Source organism: Peromyscus eremicus, chromosome 8a, assembly GCF_949786415.1.
Source record: "Peromyscus eremicus chromosome 8a, PerEre_H2_v1, whole genome shotgun sequence".
NCBI lineage: Eukaryota > Metazoa > Chordata > Mammalia > Rodentia > Cricetidae > Peromyscus > Peromyscus eremicus.
This window is the reverse complement of record NC_081423.1, coordinates 50761497-50775290: the sequence shown is the minus strand read 5'-3', so window position 1 is coordinate 50775290 and position 13794 is coordinate 50761497. Positions and strand designations below refer to the sequence as shown.

Below are 13794 nucleotides of genomic sequence, written 5' to 3'. Positions count from 1 at the left end.
AAAGAAATTCTGACATCCTTTAGCAGGCTCTAGAACTTCACCTCTCCCACAAACTAACCTTTCCCTCATTACAAGAAAGTCTCTTCCAAGAGTGTCCAGAAAGCCAGAAGCCCATCAGGCCAGGTTAAAAAAACAAAACAAACAAACAACAACAACAAAAAAAAACAATTAAGACCAATGAATCCAGCCCTAGCAACAGGAATTCTGATGTAACAGTTTCCACCAAACCAAGGAGAGCTTCAGCGACAGCTTTCTGTGGCTTCAGACCAGCAAGCCCTGCATGTACCCCAAGGCTCCTAAGAAACTGCTCTGCACACTGGGACTCCAAGGGGTCTCCCCAAGATCCACAGCATCCCCAGATGCTTGCTAAAAGTGCAGCTGCTCACCAAGCATGGAGCACACCCTTGTAATGCCAGCACTGGGGAGGAAGAAGGAGGAGGAGGAAGAGGGAGAGTTCAAGGCTGGTCTGAGCTGTGCTTACCCTGTCTCCAAGGGGGGAGGGGTGCAAAACAGTGCAGAAGCTGGAGCTCCACCCCAAGCCCTAGAATCTGAACCTGTGCCTCTTGAGAAGCCCAAGAGATCTGTCTTACCTACATGCTGCACTCAGACATCCCGGTACAGTGAGCTCAGAAGGGCAGTAGAAAGAGGTGTCAGCAGCCCTGCAGTGGGAACCCCAATTAACAGGGTTAACCGAGTCTAACTTGACTCAAAACCAGAGCATGAAGAACCCTGAATTCCACTAACAGGGTGTGTGCAGACATCAAGCTCTTCCCCTGACCCTCACGGGAGCTCTATAAAACTCACAATTCTGCACTTGCCTGGAGTCCGGCAGGCAGCAGCAGCTGCAGAGAATCCAGAGCTGTAGAAGCCAGCCTCCTGCCTTGCACTCCTCCGCTGCCCACACCTGGGAGGCGGCCCCACCACTGGCTGTGTGCTGGATGATGGCAATGGGAGCAGCAGTGGGGTCACATTGCAGCCCCCAACCTTGTCCACACAGAGCACCAGCTTCCCCTTGGGGCTCATGAGGTGGTAGCCGTGGTGTCTTGAGTGTATGAATTTTCTGATGTTGGGGACAGCTGGGGACTCTCCTAGGCTTGCTCCCTACTACTGCAGCTCTTCTTGTTCATCCAAACCTTGGGCCTTCGTCCTGCCACCCAGCACCCTGGGCCTTCCATTCCGCCAGCTGCCTTGCTGTGGGCTGAACCTTGTGCTTTTGTTCACTGTCAGGCTTTTCCCCCTGCCTTCACCCTGTGGACATATCTCTTTCCTCAGATTAAATAGACTTACAGAGGTCTAATTCCAAAATGTGTTCTTTCCATGACCTCCCACAGCGCCACATAATCCACTTAAAAAAAAAAATCCAATATCCAATCTAATTCCAGGACTTAACATGTCTTACAGATAAAGTAAAAACTACCCCCTCCATGCACCCATATGCCTTGATGCTCAAACTGGGGCCCGTTGGCCAGCAACAGCAGCAAGCTCTTGGGAGCTAGTTGGAAATGCAGCCTCTCTGTGCGGGGGAAAGATGAAATGCAGTCGACGGCCTGGGCACAGGGGACATTGCTTGGCCTTGGCATGTGAGGCAGGGCAGTCTCCTGGGACTGAGCCTTTCACCCACACGCTCTCACTTGTACCACAAAGCCGGCAAAGCCGGGCTCAGAGCAGACCCACTTGGTATCAATGGAGAACAGCTTGAGGGAGAGAAGGAAGCCATTGGGGAAGTCCATGTTGCCCGTGTCCAGTGAAGGGCTGGGGTGTAGCTGAGTGCAGAAGACTTTCCTAGCAGGTGTGAGACACGGTTCGACTGCTGTACTCAGCCCCTTTGTTTATAATACCAGAATCCCAGACTGGGTCCTAGATTTGATCTTGTGTTGAGAATCGCCCTTGATTCTCAACTACTCAATGGAGCTGTATTTTTCCCTCCACGCACAACGAACGCTGGGAGTTATTTATCAATAAAACACTTGCTTAATGAGAAGGGTAGACTCGAACTAAATTTAAAGTTCCGCTTTCCTACTTCGATTCCTAAATTATATTACAAATCAGCGGCAGATGCCTCCATGACGGCCTTCCAGGAGCCACCACCAAAATAAGGACGCTCTCTCTGATGATTAAATTAGGACAAGGAATCGTTTCGGTAGAGTTTTTAAAATAGCATCTCTGAGGAATTTTTACAACTTAATTAGTTTTCTTGTGGATTAACCCTGGCGTTCTCTGCAGCTGACAGAACAGTGAGGAAGGAGGAAGAATTGAGATACGTAGACAGAGCAGCGAATGCTAACATGTGGAAAGGCTTTGGGCCAAACCTGTGTGAACCCACAGTCTCTCCGAAGAGGTTACCCGTCAGTTGTGCGGGGCAGGAGAGTCCCCAAAGACTTCCCAAGGGAAGGTTTTTATTTTTATTCTATTGCTTGTATATTTGTGTGTGAGTGTGCTTATGAGGGTATGTGAGTACATAGATATGTATGTGTGTGTGTACACTTATGGGTTGGTGCATGTTCATATGTGTGGGAGTGTGTGTAAAGGCCAGAGGTTGATGTCAGGTGTCTTCTCCAATTGCTCTCTTTATGTACTGCAGGAGGGTCTCTCAATGAACCTGAGGTTTGCCCACTGGACTACTCACTCTAGCTAGATAATTTCCCCAGGGATCCCATCTCTACCTCCCAATCACAGGGATTTACAAGCGGGTGCTGGGGATCTGAACTCCCTGGTCTTTACATTGGAGGACAAGTGATTTATCCACGGAGGCATCTTCTCTCCACACTACCTGCAGGGGGGAGTTTATAACTGCTAGCCCCAGATGGTTGTATCTGCATTGTACAAAGTACATGCTCATGTAAAAGAGAGAAAGAAAACTGCGGAGCCTAGAATCAGGAAATGATGGTGTTTGTGCCAAGTGGACCAAGCGTCTACTTGGTGTACTCAGGGAGTACTTGATGCTAGGACTGCCTATGAAAAGGAACCTACGAGGAAGGAGCAACTCTGGCTCCACTCCATGGAGGTTTGGTGATCTGAGTCTCCCAGCCTCCCATCCCCCCATAAAAAAAGACAGTAGATAGGTTACCGGGACTGGGGGTAGGAGGATGGGGGCAGTATAAATTTAGTAACATATGAAGACTCCGGAGTCTCCCTCAATGAAAGACCACATGGTTGAACACTTAACACCTTCTCAGAGAAGAGGGAAGTGGACAGGCTGCTAGAGTTGGAGGCGGTTTTTGAGGAAGAGTGATTTTCAGGAAGAATACATGAGTCTAGAGAATGGATAACATTGGGACAAACCCCAGCTGGAGTGAGCAGGGTATCAACTCTAGTCCTCCCTCCTGAGAGCTCATCCGAAGGAGCTGCCCTTTACGTGGATGAGGAGTGTCTCAGAATAAAAGCCTGACCTCAGGAAGAAAAATGGTGGAGACAGGGAATGGAGATGGGAGGAAGGTCAGACAGACTTCCACTTGCCTTCTATTGAAAATGTTCAGGACGACGACAAAGCCATTCCCAGGCCAGGCTCAGCATCCCGGAGAGGCTGGGACCAAACTACCTCGAAACAAACTTTCAGCACAAGCAAGAGGCAAACCTATGCTGTTTTAGCCACCGAAATTCCACAACTTCTTGTTAACTGTTGTCCTCATCTGTCCTGACATCACCCGAGCTCATAATGAGACCATCACAAGAACGTCTCTTCATTGCGAACTGCTCAAAAACATCATTTCCCAAAGGTAGGGGCTCTAATTTGCCCCTGGGCAACGTGATTTATCTCTATCACCCTCTCTCTGCTCTTCAAACTTCACTTGGGCAGTCTTTACCCCGTTTCCCTTTCTTTTCCCTTTCCCCAGGTTTCCTCGTGTATTTGTGATTTTATCTTATTGTACCATATGCTTTTTGGTAAGATGCCTTACATGTTTTCTGGAACAAGGTGACAGACAGGCAGTCACACACAGAGACACACTAGACTTGGCGGCAGAAGAAATCTGGCTTAAAAAAAAAAACAAAAAACAGTCAAATCTACCTCTCCAAGTGCAAAGATTTGCTGTGCCAGGCTATCTAAAGGAATGTGGCCTGAGGCCAGGGCACAGTCCTTCAATCCGTTCTAGTCATGATGGCTACTAAGCGTGCAGTCCCCGCCATCCCTGCTTTTATACTGTAATTCATTTCTGGACGCTGCCATCTCCTTTTGCTTCCTTGTAAGAAGCACAAATTCTGCTAACTCCATGGAAAAATGAAATGTCACTAAGCAACATTTTAAATTTTGAAATTCCATTTTAGTTTAGGTATTGAGCCCTTCTGCGTTCCTGGTCCAGGAGTAAGCATCGGTAAGCCTCATTTTAACCAGTTCCTCTTGGGGGTTTAGATGGTAGTTAAGCTTGCCCTTGCTAAGAAGTGCTGTGTTGGCATGGGGATGTTCACACCTTGTCTAACAGAGGCCTCTGGACTATAAGTACAACCCAGGGGTCAGAAGGCATACACACCCTAATGCTTCTCAGTGATGGTGAGTTGTGGTATCGCATTCCTGGAACCCAGCACTTGAAGGCTGAGACAGGAAGATTGCCTAAACAGTCAGTTCTAGGCTCACCTGGGCTACAGAGTAAGACCCTATCTAAAAAGAACAATGAGCTGGGCAGTGTTGGCACAGGCCTTTAATCCCAGCACTCCGAAGGCAGAGGCAGGTGGATCTATGTGAGTTCAAGGCTAGTCTGGTCTGCAGAGTGAGTTCCAGGACAGCCAGGGCTACACAGAGAAACCCTGTCTCAAAAACAAAACAAAACAAACAACAACAAAAAGAATCACAATGAAAGACACTTTGGTTACTTATTCCTTAAGGCTGTCTTTTTTCAGCCAGGCATGGTGACACACACCTGTAAACCCAAGCAATAGGGATCGAGGAGAGGAGAAGGGTCCCAAGTTCCAGGCCAGTCAAGGCCAAAAAAGTAGACTTTGTCTTAAAAAAAATCATAAATAAATCTTTGTAGTTACATTCCCAGCCCCTGAGTTATAGAGAGATGGAATCTGTTGGTGAAGTTTTGTGTTCTTTATTGGGAAGGGTCTACTCAGATATTCTGTTCCTTCATATACTAACCTTTTTCTCTTTGATTTGGGGAGTGTCTGTTTTTTAATTTGTGTGTGTGAGTGTATGTGTCTATATGAGCATAGGTGCCTGTGGAGGACAGAAGAGGGCATCAGATCTCTTGGAGCTAGAGTTACAGGCAGCTGTGAGCCACCCAACATGGGTGCTGGGAATTCCCATCCTCTGTAAGAGCAGCAAGGGCTCTTCACAGATTGGCTACCTCTCCATCCAGATTTGGACTTTTAAAAGAAATAATAGCTTATAAAATGAACTTTGTGCATTATGAACATAAACTTTTATATGGTGGGAACCTATGGCAGAGTAAATCACTCACCCAAGGCTGAATGTGGTGGCTTATGCTTGTAAGTCTAGCACTTCAGAGATTGAGGTAGAAGGATTGCCACAAGTTCAAGGCCACCCTTGACTGCCTAATGAGTTCCAGGCAAGCCTGGGCTGCAACTCAATGTCTTGTCTCAAAAAAATAATTTCTTGGATAGAAAGTAAAAGAGATTGGAGAACATGCCTCAATAACCTGAAGATCTCCCAATAGGCTCCACTTTTTAAAGGTTTCCCTGGACCAACCCTTTAACCACATCCACCTCTGAGGACACTTAAGATCCAAAGAGAAGCTGGGTGTGGTGGTACACACCTGTAATCTCTACACTTGAGAGGCTGAGGCAGAGTTTAAGGACTACTATGAATTCAAGGACAGCCTGGGCTACACTTGGAGTATATGGGCAAGAAGAGCAGGAGTTCAAGGTCATCCTCAGCTTCATCCTGGGTTTGAGGCCAGAGTGAAGTCCCTGAGACCCTGTCTTAAAACAACAACAAACCAAAGTTGTTGTTGTTTTTTTCTCAGAACACAGCACAAGCTCTAATTTCTGGACTATCCACGGTAGCTTTTCTGCTATCACAGCAGCCCTGTGGGGTGGTGGCAGGCAGAGCACGTGTGGCCCCTCGCCTCTCACTGCCTCCCGCATCAGCTTTGATTTCATTTTGCCTCTTGGCCCACAAAGCCTAGAAGACATTTCTTGGCCTTTGCTAGAAAAGGTTTGCCAAGGCAAGTGCCGAAAGAGAAGCTCCAGGAAACCTCCCGAGGGAGCTGAAGTACAGGACAGGAAGGGGAAGAGGGTCAAGCGTGGGGGACCGGGCAGACAGATGGAGGCGACCTTCGCTCAGTCAGGAGGGTGGGCAGAAGACTGGTAGCGAAAGCAGAGATTACAGGCTTAGTTTTCACGTGTGAAATCTGAGTGCCTGGGAATCGAATCTGGACTCGAATTTGTAGTTTGAGAAAGGAAGTAGATACAGTGAACCGGGAAGTGAGGCGAATAAAAACAAACCTTTATCGGAGGGCACACAGAGGAGATACCAAATGGGACAGAAGGAAGTAAGCAGATTCTTCTAACACTCCACATTGGGGTGGAGGCATGCAGCTCAGAAGTCGAACATTGGCTGAGCATGTACAAGGCACTGGGTTTGGTCCCCAGCACAAACAAACAAACAAAAACCAAACAACAACAACAACAACAACAACAAAAAAGCCACTCCACATACACTTCTCATAGTTCATGGTTCGCACAAACAACTACAATTTTACAATGTCACCCCATGCTCTGCTCTGCCAAAGGAAAAGCCAAGCACACCTTCTGGCTACCATTTCAACTTTTCTATATAGATACAAACACCACCCCAGAATCCTTGCCTCTGCAGGAAGAGAAGAATCTACTAATTTGGCAATTAGGGACAGGGGGATCTGTCCCAGCGTTCTGTCAAAAAGACCTGTCATTTTTACCTTGCTGCTGTGGGGTTATAATAAGGGAGAATGTTATAGGAATGCTGTCCCCTGGGGGGCCTAGTAACAGCCACGACACCATGCATGCACACAGAGCTTCCTGGTTTACCACACACATCCTTTCACCAGTGGGGACCGGCATGACCTTCACAATGGGGGTCCACCCAGCCACCAGACACAAGCTGGGCCTTTTTAGGCTGAAAATACAGGAAGGTGGGAGGTGGTTCATTCACATTTCTAGGTGGAAGTAAATCTCAGGGATTTGCCCAGTGGTTAACAGATGTCGGGGATTCCTGCCGACTTGTTGCTAAGGGAACTTTTGTAAAGATGCCTGGAGTCCATAAAATCCAGAAGCTTGGCCCGATGCTTTAAAGTCTCATGAGTGGCCGCATGGCCAGGCCAGCACACGGAGTTTTTGAAGGGTGGTTCCTGCCGGGCAGAAACGGACGGTGCTATGGCCAATGGTAGATGTTCAAACAGCAGCAGCTGCTGATGTGGGCCCCCTAATTGAATGGCAGGATGACTCTGGGAAAACGGCACAATTTCAATCCCAATTACACACCTTGGGGAGCATCCAGCCCTAATTATGAACAGAGTCAATGACTGCCCCCCAAAAAAATATTGGTGTGAAGGTCAAAGTCACACCCATTTTAGGTAATTTTCCTGTTCGAGGGGAAAAGGCCCTAGATTAAAATCAATTTATGTACCATAGCAAAAATCTCCTGAATGTTAGGCAGCTCGGAGACACTGTGTCCATTAATTATCAAAGCTCTGGCATGAAAAGGCTGGCCTGGCGTGCGGATGGCTTAGTGGACAGGCAGGCCCTGGCTTTAGGGCCAGGCAAAACATTTTTTCAGATTCCAGCAGCATCATTTACTATGAGCTTCTATAAAGAAACCCCTGGAGTCTTTAAAAAAAATTTTTTTTTTAACTCCTAAGATGGAGATAGAGGAATAGAGAGTCTCCAAATCAAAAGGCCATGACATCTTTTCTGCTTCCAGAGTCTTTCTCTCACACAGACACACACACACACACACACACACACACACACACACACACACACACACTCACACACACACACTGGTCCAACAGATGAGCTTAAGCCTTGCTGCCTCCACCATCCTTGGGAGGCAGGAAATGTACAAGGTGGTCCTCCATGAATCCTGCTCCCATTTCCAAGCCTGAACCTACCTCCCATCCATGCTACTTCTAGACTGTTCCTGTGACTCACTTTGCCAGCAGCATATGGCAGAGGGATGTGCTCGACCTGGGTCAAAGCCTTAAGAAGGCCCAGCAAGTCATCCCTTTGTATCCTTGGAAGCTGGCCACCGACTACACACAAACTCCAACTACCCTGCAGAGAGAGGCCGTGCGACAATTCACTGAAGGAGGAGACACCATGTGGAAAGAGACCATACGGGACAACCAGGTGAGTGAACATGGCCCTTCTAGGAGGCCAACCCAGTGGAGTCTCCTGGACTCAATCCTCAGCTGCCATTTGACCTCAACTCTCTTGGCATAGGAGCTTGCCAAGGTGAACCAACAGAAGGACCACTCAGCTGAGCTCCGTCCACCCAGAGTCACATAGGATGAATTCTGGGGTGCTTTGTCACCTAGCCATAGAAAAACCACCTCTTCATTGACCATAGCACAGCCCATCCACTCCCACAGCTACCCCTATAAGTTCGAGCCCAGACTGAGAGGAGAGGAAAAGAAGAGGACATGGAGTTCAAGAATCTCCCCTTGCATTCCCCCTCCTCCTACTGACAAGCACTGTTACAGTCTGTGCTTGGCTTACTCCATTTTGAGTGGCTGTAACAGAATACCACAAAGTGGGTAATTTCTAAAGTAAATTTATTTTTCATGGTTCTGGAGGCCAAGGAGTCTCAACGTGGAGGTGTCAGCCTCTGCTGGGTTCTTATGGCATCATCCTGTGGCAGAGAGGGAAAGGGTGAGCTCTCAAACGATACACCTTCAAGCCTCTTTATAACTGGCATCAGTCTACCTGCGGGGGGCGGAACCCTCGTAACCTAAATTCCACCTGATACGGTTGTACTTCAGTGGTAAGTTTTCAACACAGGCTTCTGGGGACACAGCGCAAGCAGTGAGTTCCTCTCGGGACTAGACCAGCTGGCACCACCTTAAAGGAAAGCTCTGGCATGTCTGTATTCCATCTTCTCACCCTTCTAAAATCACTTCCCCCAAACTCTGGGTGTTTCTGCCGAGATCTCACATCACCCTTAGGTTCCTGACTTCTAGCCTAAGTAAGAGCAGACCATGAGAAATTCCTGAGCCCAGCATGGCCTTCCAGGTTGGGCCTGACCAGCCCTTGTACCTACTCTGGTACCACGGCTGACTCTTCAACTCTTCCTTGAGAGAGAGAGCCCACCTCTGTCTACCTTCCCCAGGAGCTGTGCCTGCACCCTTGAGGGCAGGTGGAAATTGCCCTTCATGTCGGGTCCCCAAGACTATGGGAGTGACCCAGAACCTGACTTGGATCTGGCCCCATAGCCTCCAGCCTGGCCTCACCTCTTCCATCCACTCACTCTTCTTCTACTGTGTCTTTCAAGTCAGTCGAGTTCTCTGCTGGTCCCTTTCTTCATGACGGAAGATACCATCTAGAAAGGCTTTTCTAGCTGTTCTCATCTCAGGGCCTTTAGATATCACAGCCAGCTTTGGGTGTCGGCTGTCAGGCCTGGTTATGGCTGAGACCTTAAAGGTTCCCCAAAGTCCCATATACTAAAGATTCTGTAATCAGCCTAAGGCATTCCTAGAAAATGGTGGGACCTTTGGGAGGTAAGACCTAGTTGGGGAATGGGGCGTTGGGTGGGGTAGGATGGGGGGCTAGGACACTATCCCTCCTTCCTGGCCAGTATGAGATGTTCCCCTTTACAATATACTTGGAATTTAATGGACCAAGAACTGGCCAGAAACTGAAACCTCCAAATCCAGGTTCAAAATACACCTTTCCTCCTTGCAAATTTTATCCCAGGTGCCTTACCACAACAATGGGAAGCTGACTGGCATAGCTCTCATACCTTTGAGGAGATTAGGTGCCCTACGAAGGGCTGGGCCACACCATAAGTAACCAGGACCCCTTTGGCCAGGGTCCCCAGGTCCTATATTTCTCTGCATGGGCTTAGGTCCTCTAGGAATCCATCTTCTTAAGCCAGATATTCACTGTATCATTTTACCAGTTCTAGGAGTCTTGACCTAAGAGATTGCCCCAATGACCGTGTCTTCCAAGACCTTGCTTCCTTCTGAGGCTGGCCATCCCCAAGGCAGATCTAGCAGGCCTTTCAGGGTCAGTTCCCAATTCCCCTCCAAAGTGTGTGTTTCCTGCAAAGGCAGGCCTCCAGCTTCCCTTTCTGTGTCTGAACCAGGAATAGATTCCTGGGGAGAGTCCACTTTGCACGTTCTTGTCGGTGTCTCACGCCCTCCACTAAGACACTTCCTGTTATCACTCTTTCCACTAGAGGGCAAAAGAGACACTGTGAGGAATACTCCATTCTTCAGCTGGGTGCCCATCACCCCATCCTTCCCCAGGAGGCTGTTGGGGTCCATTCTATTTAGACTTCTTCCCCTACAGCAGTACCACCTTCAGGGCCTCCAGGCCTTCCTCTGTCTCCTAGCTACTGCTCGGTTTCTGCAGTCTCAGGATTCCTACACTTCGTATTGCACCCACTCCCCAGCTTACCCTAGTCTGTCTGTGAGTGCCCAACCCATCCCGAGAGACTCCATGGCATATCCCTTCCCAGCTCTCTGCCTAGTGATCCAGCTTATTCTCAGAGGACGTTGCCAGCCACCAGGAATCTATCTGATCCATGAACCTCCATGCTGGTGCTAAGAAGAATCTTAGTCAGTACTTGGGCAGTGGGGCCAGGTCCATCCTTGACTCCGCCTTTGGGAGGCACCAAAAGCCACCTCAGCTCATTATAGGTGAATTTAAACTTCAGGGTTGGCAGCAGGGATGCTCCAGGGTGCCCCCAGGTTGCAGCTGTCTGGCATTGCAGGTCTTATTAAGGATACTGTCACCAACATACCAGTCTCAGGGGCCTGCTCACCCTTCTTTACATACATCCTTCTAGATCCTTCTTTTACTGACCTTTGGGTTTCAACATACTCTAGGAATTTAGTCAGCCACCTGAGTTGTTAGTCTAGAATGCAAACATGACCCCTTGGATGACAGACTTGCTTTTCTCGTGCTGACATGTTTTCTCTTGTCTGTAAAAGGAGGACAGTGCCGGCCGGATATTGTGGCACAAGCCTGGAATCCCAGCACTCAGAAGCAAAGGCGAGGAGGACTACAAATTTGAAGCTAGCCTGATCTACGTAACAAGACTGTGGCTCAAAACAAACGGAGCTTCCTAAGTGGAGGATGGCACCTCACCTGCACAGAACTGCCAGGAAACTGGTAATGGGGCACATGGCTTGTGTAGGTGGTATTCTACATCTGGAAGGTCCTCTTGGTGTCACTGAGTTGCTATTAATAGATGGGAGGGGTCTGAAAGGTTCCTAAATACCAGAGACTTCCCAGCTCTGTAAGTGCCAAGGGATGCCACAGGCACACCCAGGCCATCCCAGATGATAATTCTGCTTTGTCTTCTGGGCCTGCTCATGCTCCTTTCCCTCCCCCAGGGAAAAGCAGGGGCATTCTGTTCTTACAAATCCCCACCCAAAACAGCTGGCTGAATGCAGCCATGGACACTCCTCACCAGACAGACAATCATCAGGCAAATTTCCACATCAGTATTTCCTGGGGAAATGTGGCCACCAAAAGAACTCAAACATGTCTTTCAGAGAGCTTTTTCCCCAGGAGGCTCAAGCCTTCCCTGACAGATGACATTTCCATTATTATTATTATTATTATTATTATTATTATTATTATTATGCCCTTAGAGATGGAACTGGGAAATGCAGGGAGCCAAATCTGAGCCTCTCCTGCAGATACAGGTGCTGGGCACACACTATGAGACACCTTTGCTAAGGACCCCAGAAGGCTCATTCCAGCCTTTTGCCCAGGAATACTACTGGTCCATTTTCGAGGAATACTATAGTCCATTTAGAGCAAGTTTTGTTTTCTGGACCGGAAAGAACTACCATGTGCTTCCAGAAGGCTGAGCAAACACTTGATAATGCTGCTCCAGGACACTTGCCAGACCTGCCCACTCCACAACCACCTCACCGCTATCGCCCCCACCTCACCCTGACCCTAGTTGCATGTAACATTTTCATTCAAAATTTGCTACTTTGTTCTTAAGTAGGTCCCGGTAAAAGATAAATTTGGTTCCTTATTTAGGCCGGCTTCTACCAAAACCTAGGAACACGTACACAACCGAGAGTGAGGCTTAGTTTAGCCTTCATGACGATTCTGGGGTCAGCAGCTTCTCCATAAAGACAGAAAAATACCACCACCACCACCACACACATACACACACCACACAAAGGACTTTAGAAACTTAGGCTCTCACTCAGGCTGTGACCATGAGCTCAGTGATTAGAGGCCAGAGAGGCCTCGCAATTGTCACCCAGACAATAAGCAGCCAGCTGACTTGGCTCAGCTGTCCTATGTAGCCTTGGGGCAAAGCCAGATCCCCAGGAACAAGCCACTTTAGGGTACTGAGCCTAGACGAGGGGGCGCTGCCTGAGGTCTAGCTGTATTCCCCGGACAAGCTTGCTGCTCTGCTCTGGCTCACTGCTAACTGATGCATCTCAGCTGACCAGCAAGTGGGCGGCCCGGGGGCAGCCAGGCAGTCCGCCCCCGGGACAGCATGACTGACCACTGGTCCTCGGGAAAGGTGGGGCTGTGGGGCCACCTTTCTGAACCCCGATCATCTGTATGCCTTGCCAAGACCACCGAGCTCGGCGGCCCCTTGGCGGCCCCTGTCAGCCGCGGCAGCGCGCCCGCCTGCTCCAGAACTCCTACAGGCAACAAGTTCTCCCTTCTCCCGAGCACGTCCTCCCTTCCCCCGAGCAGCCACGACGTGCTCGGGAGGCTGGGTATGAGGGGAGCTTTGCCCACGCCCCAGGACACCCCCGCACCCTTCGTTCCCGACAGCACCGAGGTCGGGCGGATAGCAGGTCCCCGACCCCAGCCCTAGCCTCTCACCTCCAGCAGTTGCACGTAGCTGGCGGGGAACCAGCCACGGAGCCCGTCGTCCTTCTCGCCTTCCCACCAGCCGCCGTCCGGGACCTGGAGCAGAGTGAGCAACTCGCCCGCAGCGAAGCGCAGCCCCTGGCCGTGCCGCTCCCCGGAGAAGGGGTACAAGGTCCGGCAGCGGGCGCCGGCCATGGCCCTAGCGCCCGAGCTCACAGTGCAGCCGGCATCCCTGCCTAGCCCCGCGGGCTGGCCAGCGGCTGCGCGGGGTCCCAGGCGCCCGGTGCTCCGGGCTCCCGCGCTCTGGGCGCGCGCCGTGGCGAGGGTGCGCAGGGGTCCTTGGGCCGCCGGGCCACAAGCGCTGCTTGCAGGGACGCTTGCTGGCCGCGCTGGCTCCGTGGGCTCCTAGGGCTCCGGAGAGCTAGCGGCGACGCCCCCGGGCCGGGCGGCTCTGCGGTCCCCAGCGCCGGGCGGGGGGCGGGGCTCAGGGGGAGGAGACCCCGGGGCCGCGGGCTCACAAGACAACTTCCCCTGGCCTCCGGGGCCGGGGACGCCCGAGTGCACTGAGAGGCTCAACTGCCCCGGGAGGTGGTGCCCAGAGCATCCCCCTCGGCGGGGCTCGTCCGAGGCGAGCAGAGACCGGGAAGACACGGAGGGAGCGCGCTGACGGCCGGTGGCCGGGCGGGGACTCTCTCGAGGCGACCAGGGCGGGCAAGGGGCCGGGCCAAACCGGCCACGCCCGCGGAGGGCAGGGCGCTCCCCAGCAGAGGGGCTCCCCGGCGACCCCGCCACCCAGAGCCGCTGGAATGGGAACGCCCCTCGGTTCCTCCTGTTTGGATCTGT

At 50.7% G+C, this 13794-nt stretch overlaps 1 protein-coding gene across 1 annotated transcript in view; it reads right to left on the bottom strand.

Annotated features, from left to right (window-relative positions):
* Window positions 1–13187, bottom strand: part of Gas7 (growth arrest specific 7) — a 236398-nt gene extending 223211 nt beyond the window's left edge. The window contains exon 1 of the mRNA XM_059270935.1: window positions 12964–13187. Coding sequence (XP_059126918.1) covers window positions 12964–13146 — 183 coding nt within the window. The 5' untranslated portion in view covers window positions 13147–13187. The remainder of the gene's footprint in view (window positions 1–12963) is intronic.
* Window positions 13188–13794: the final 607 nt, after the last annotated feature.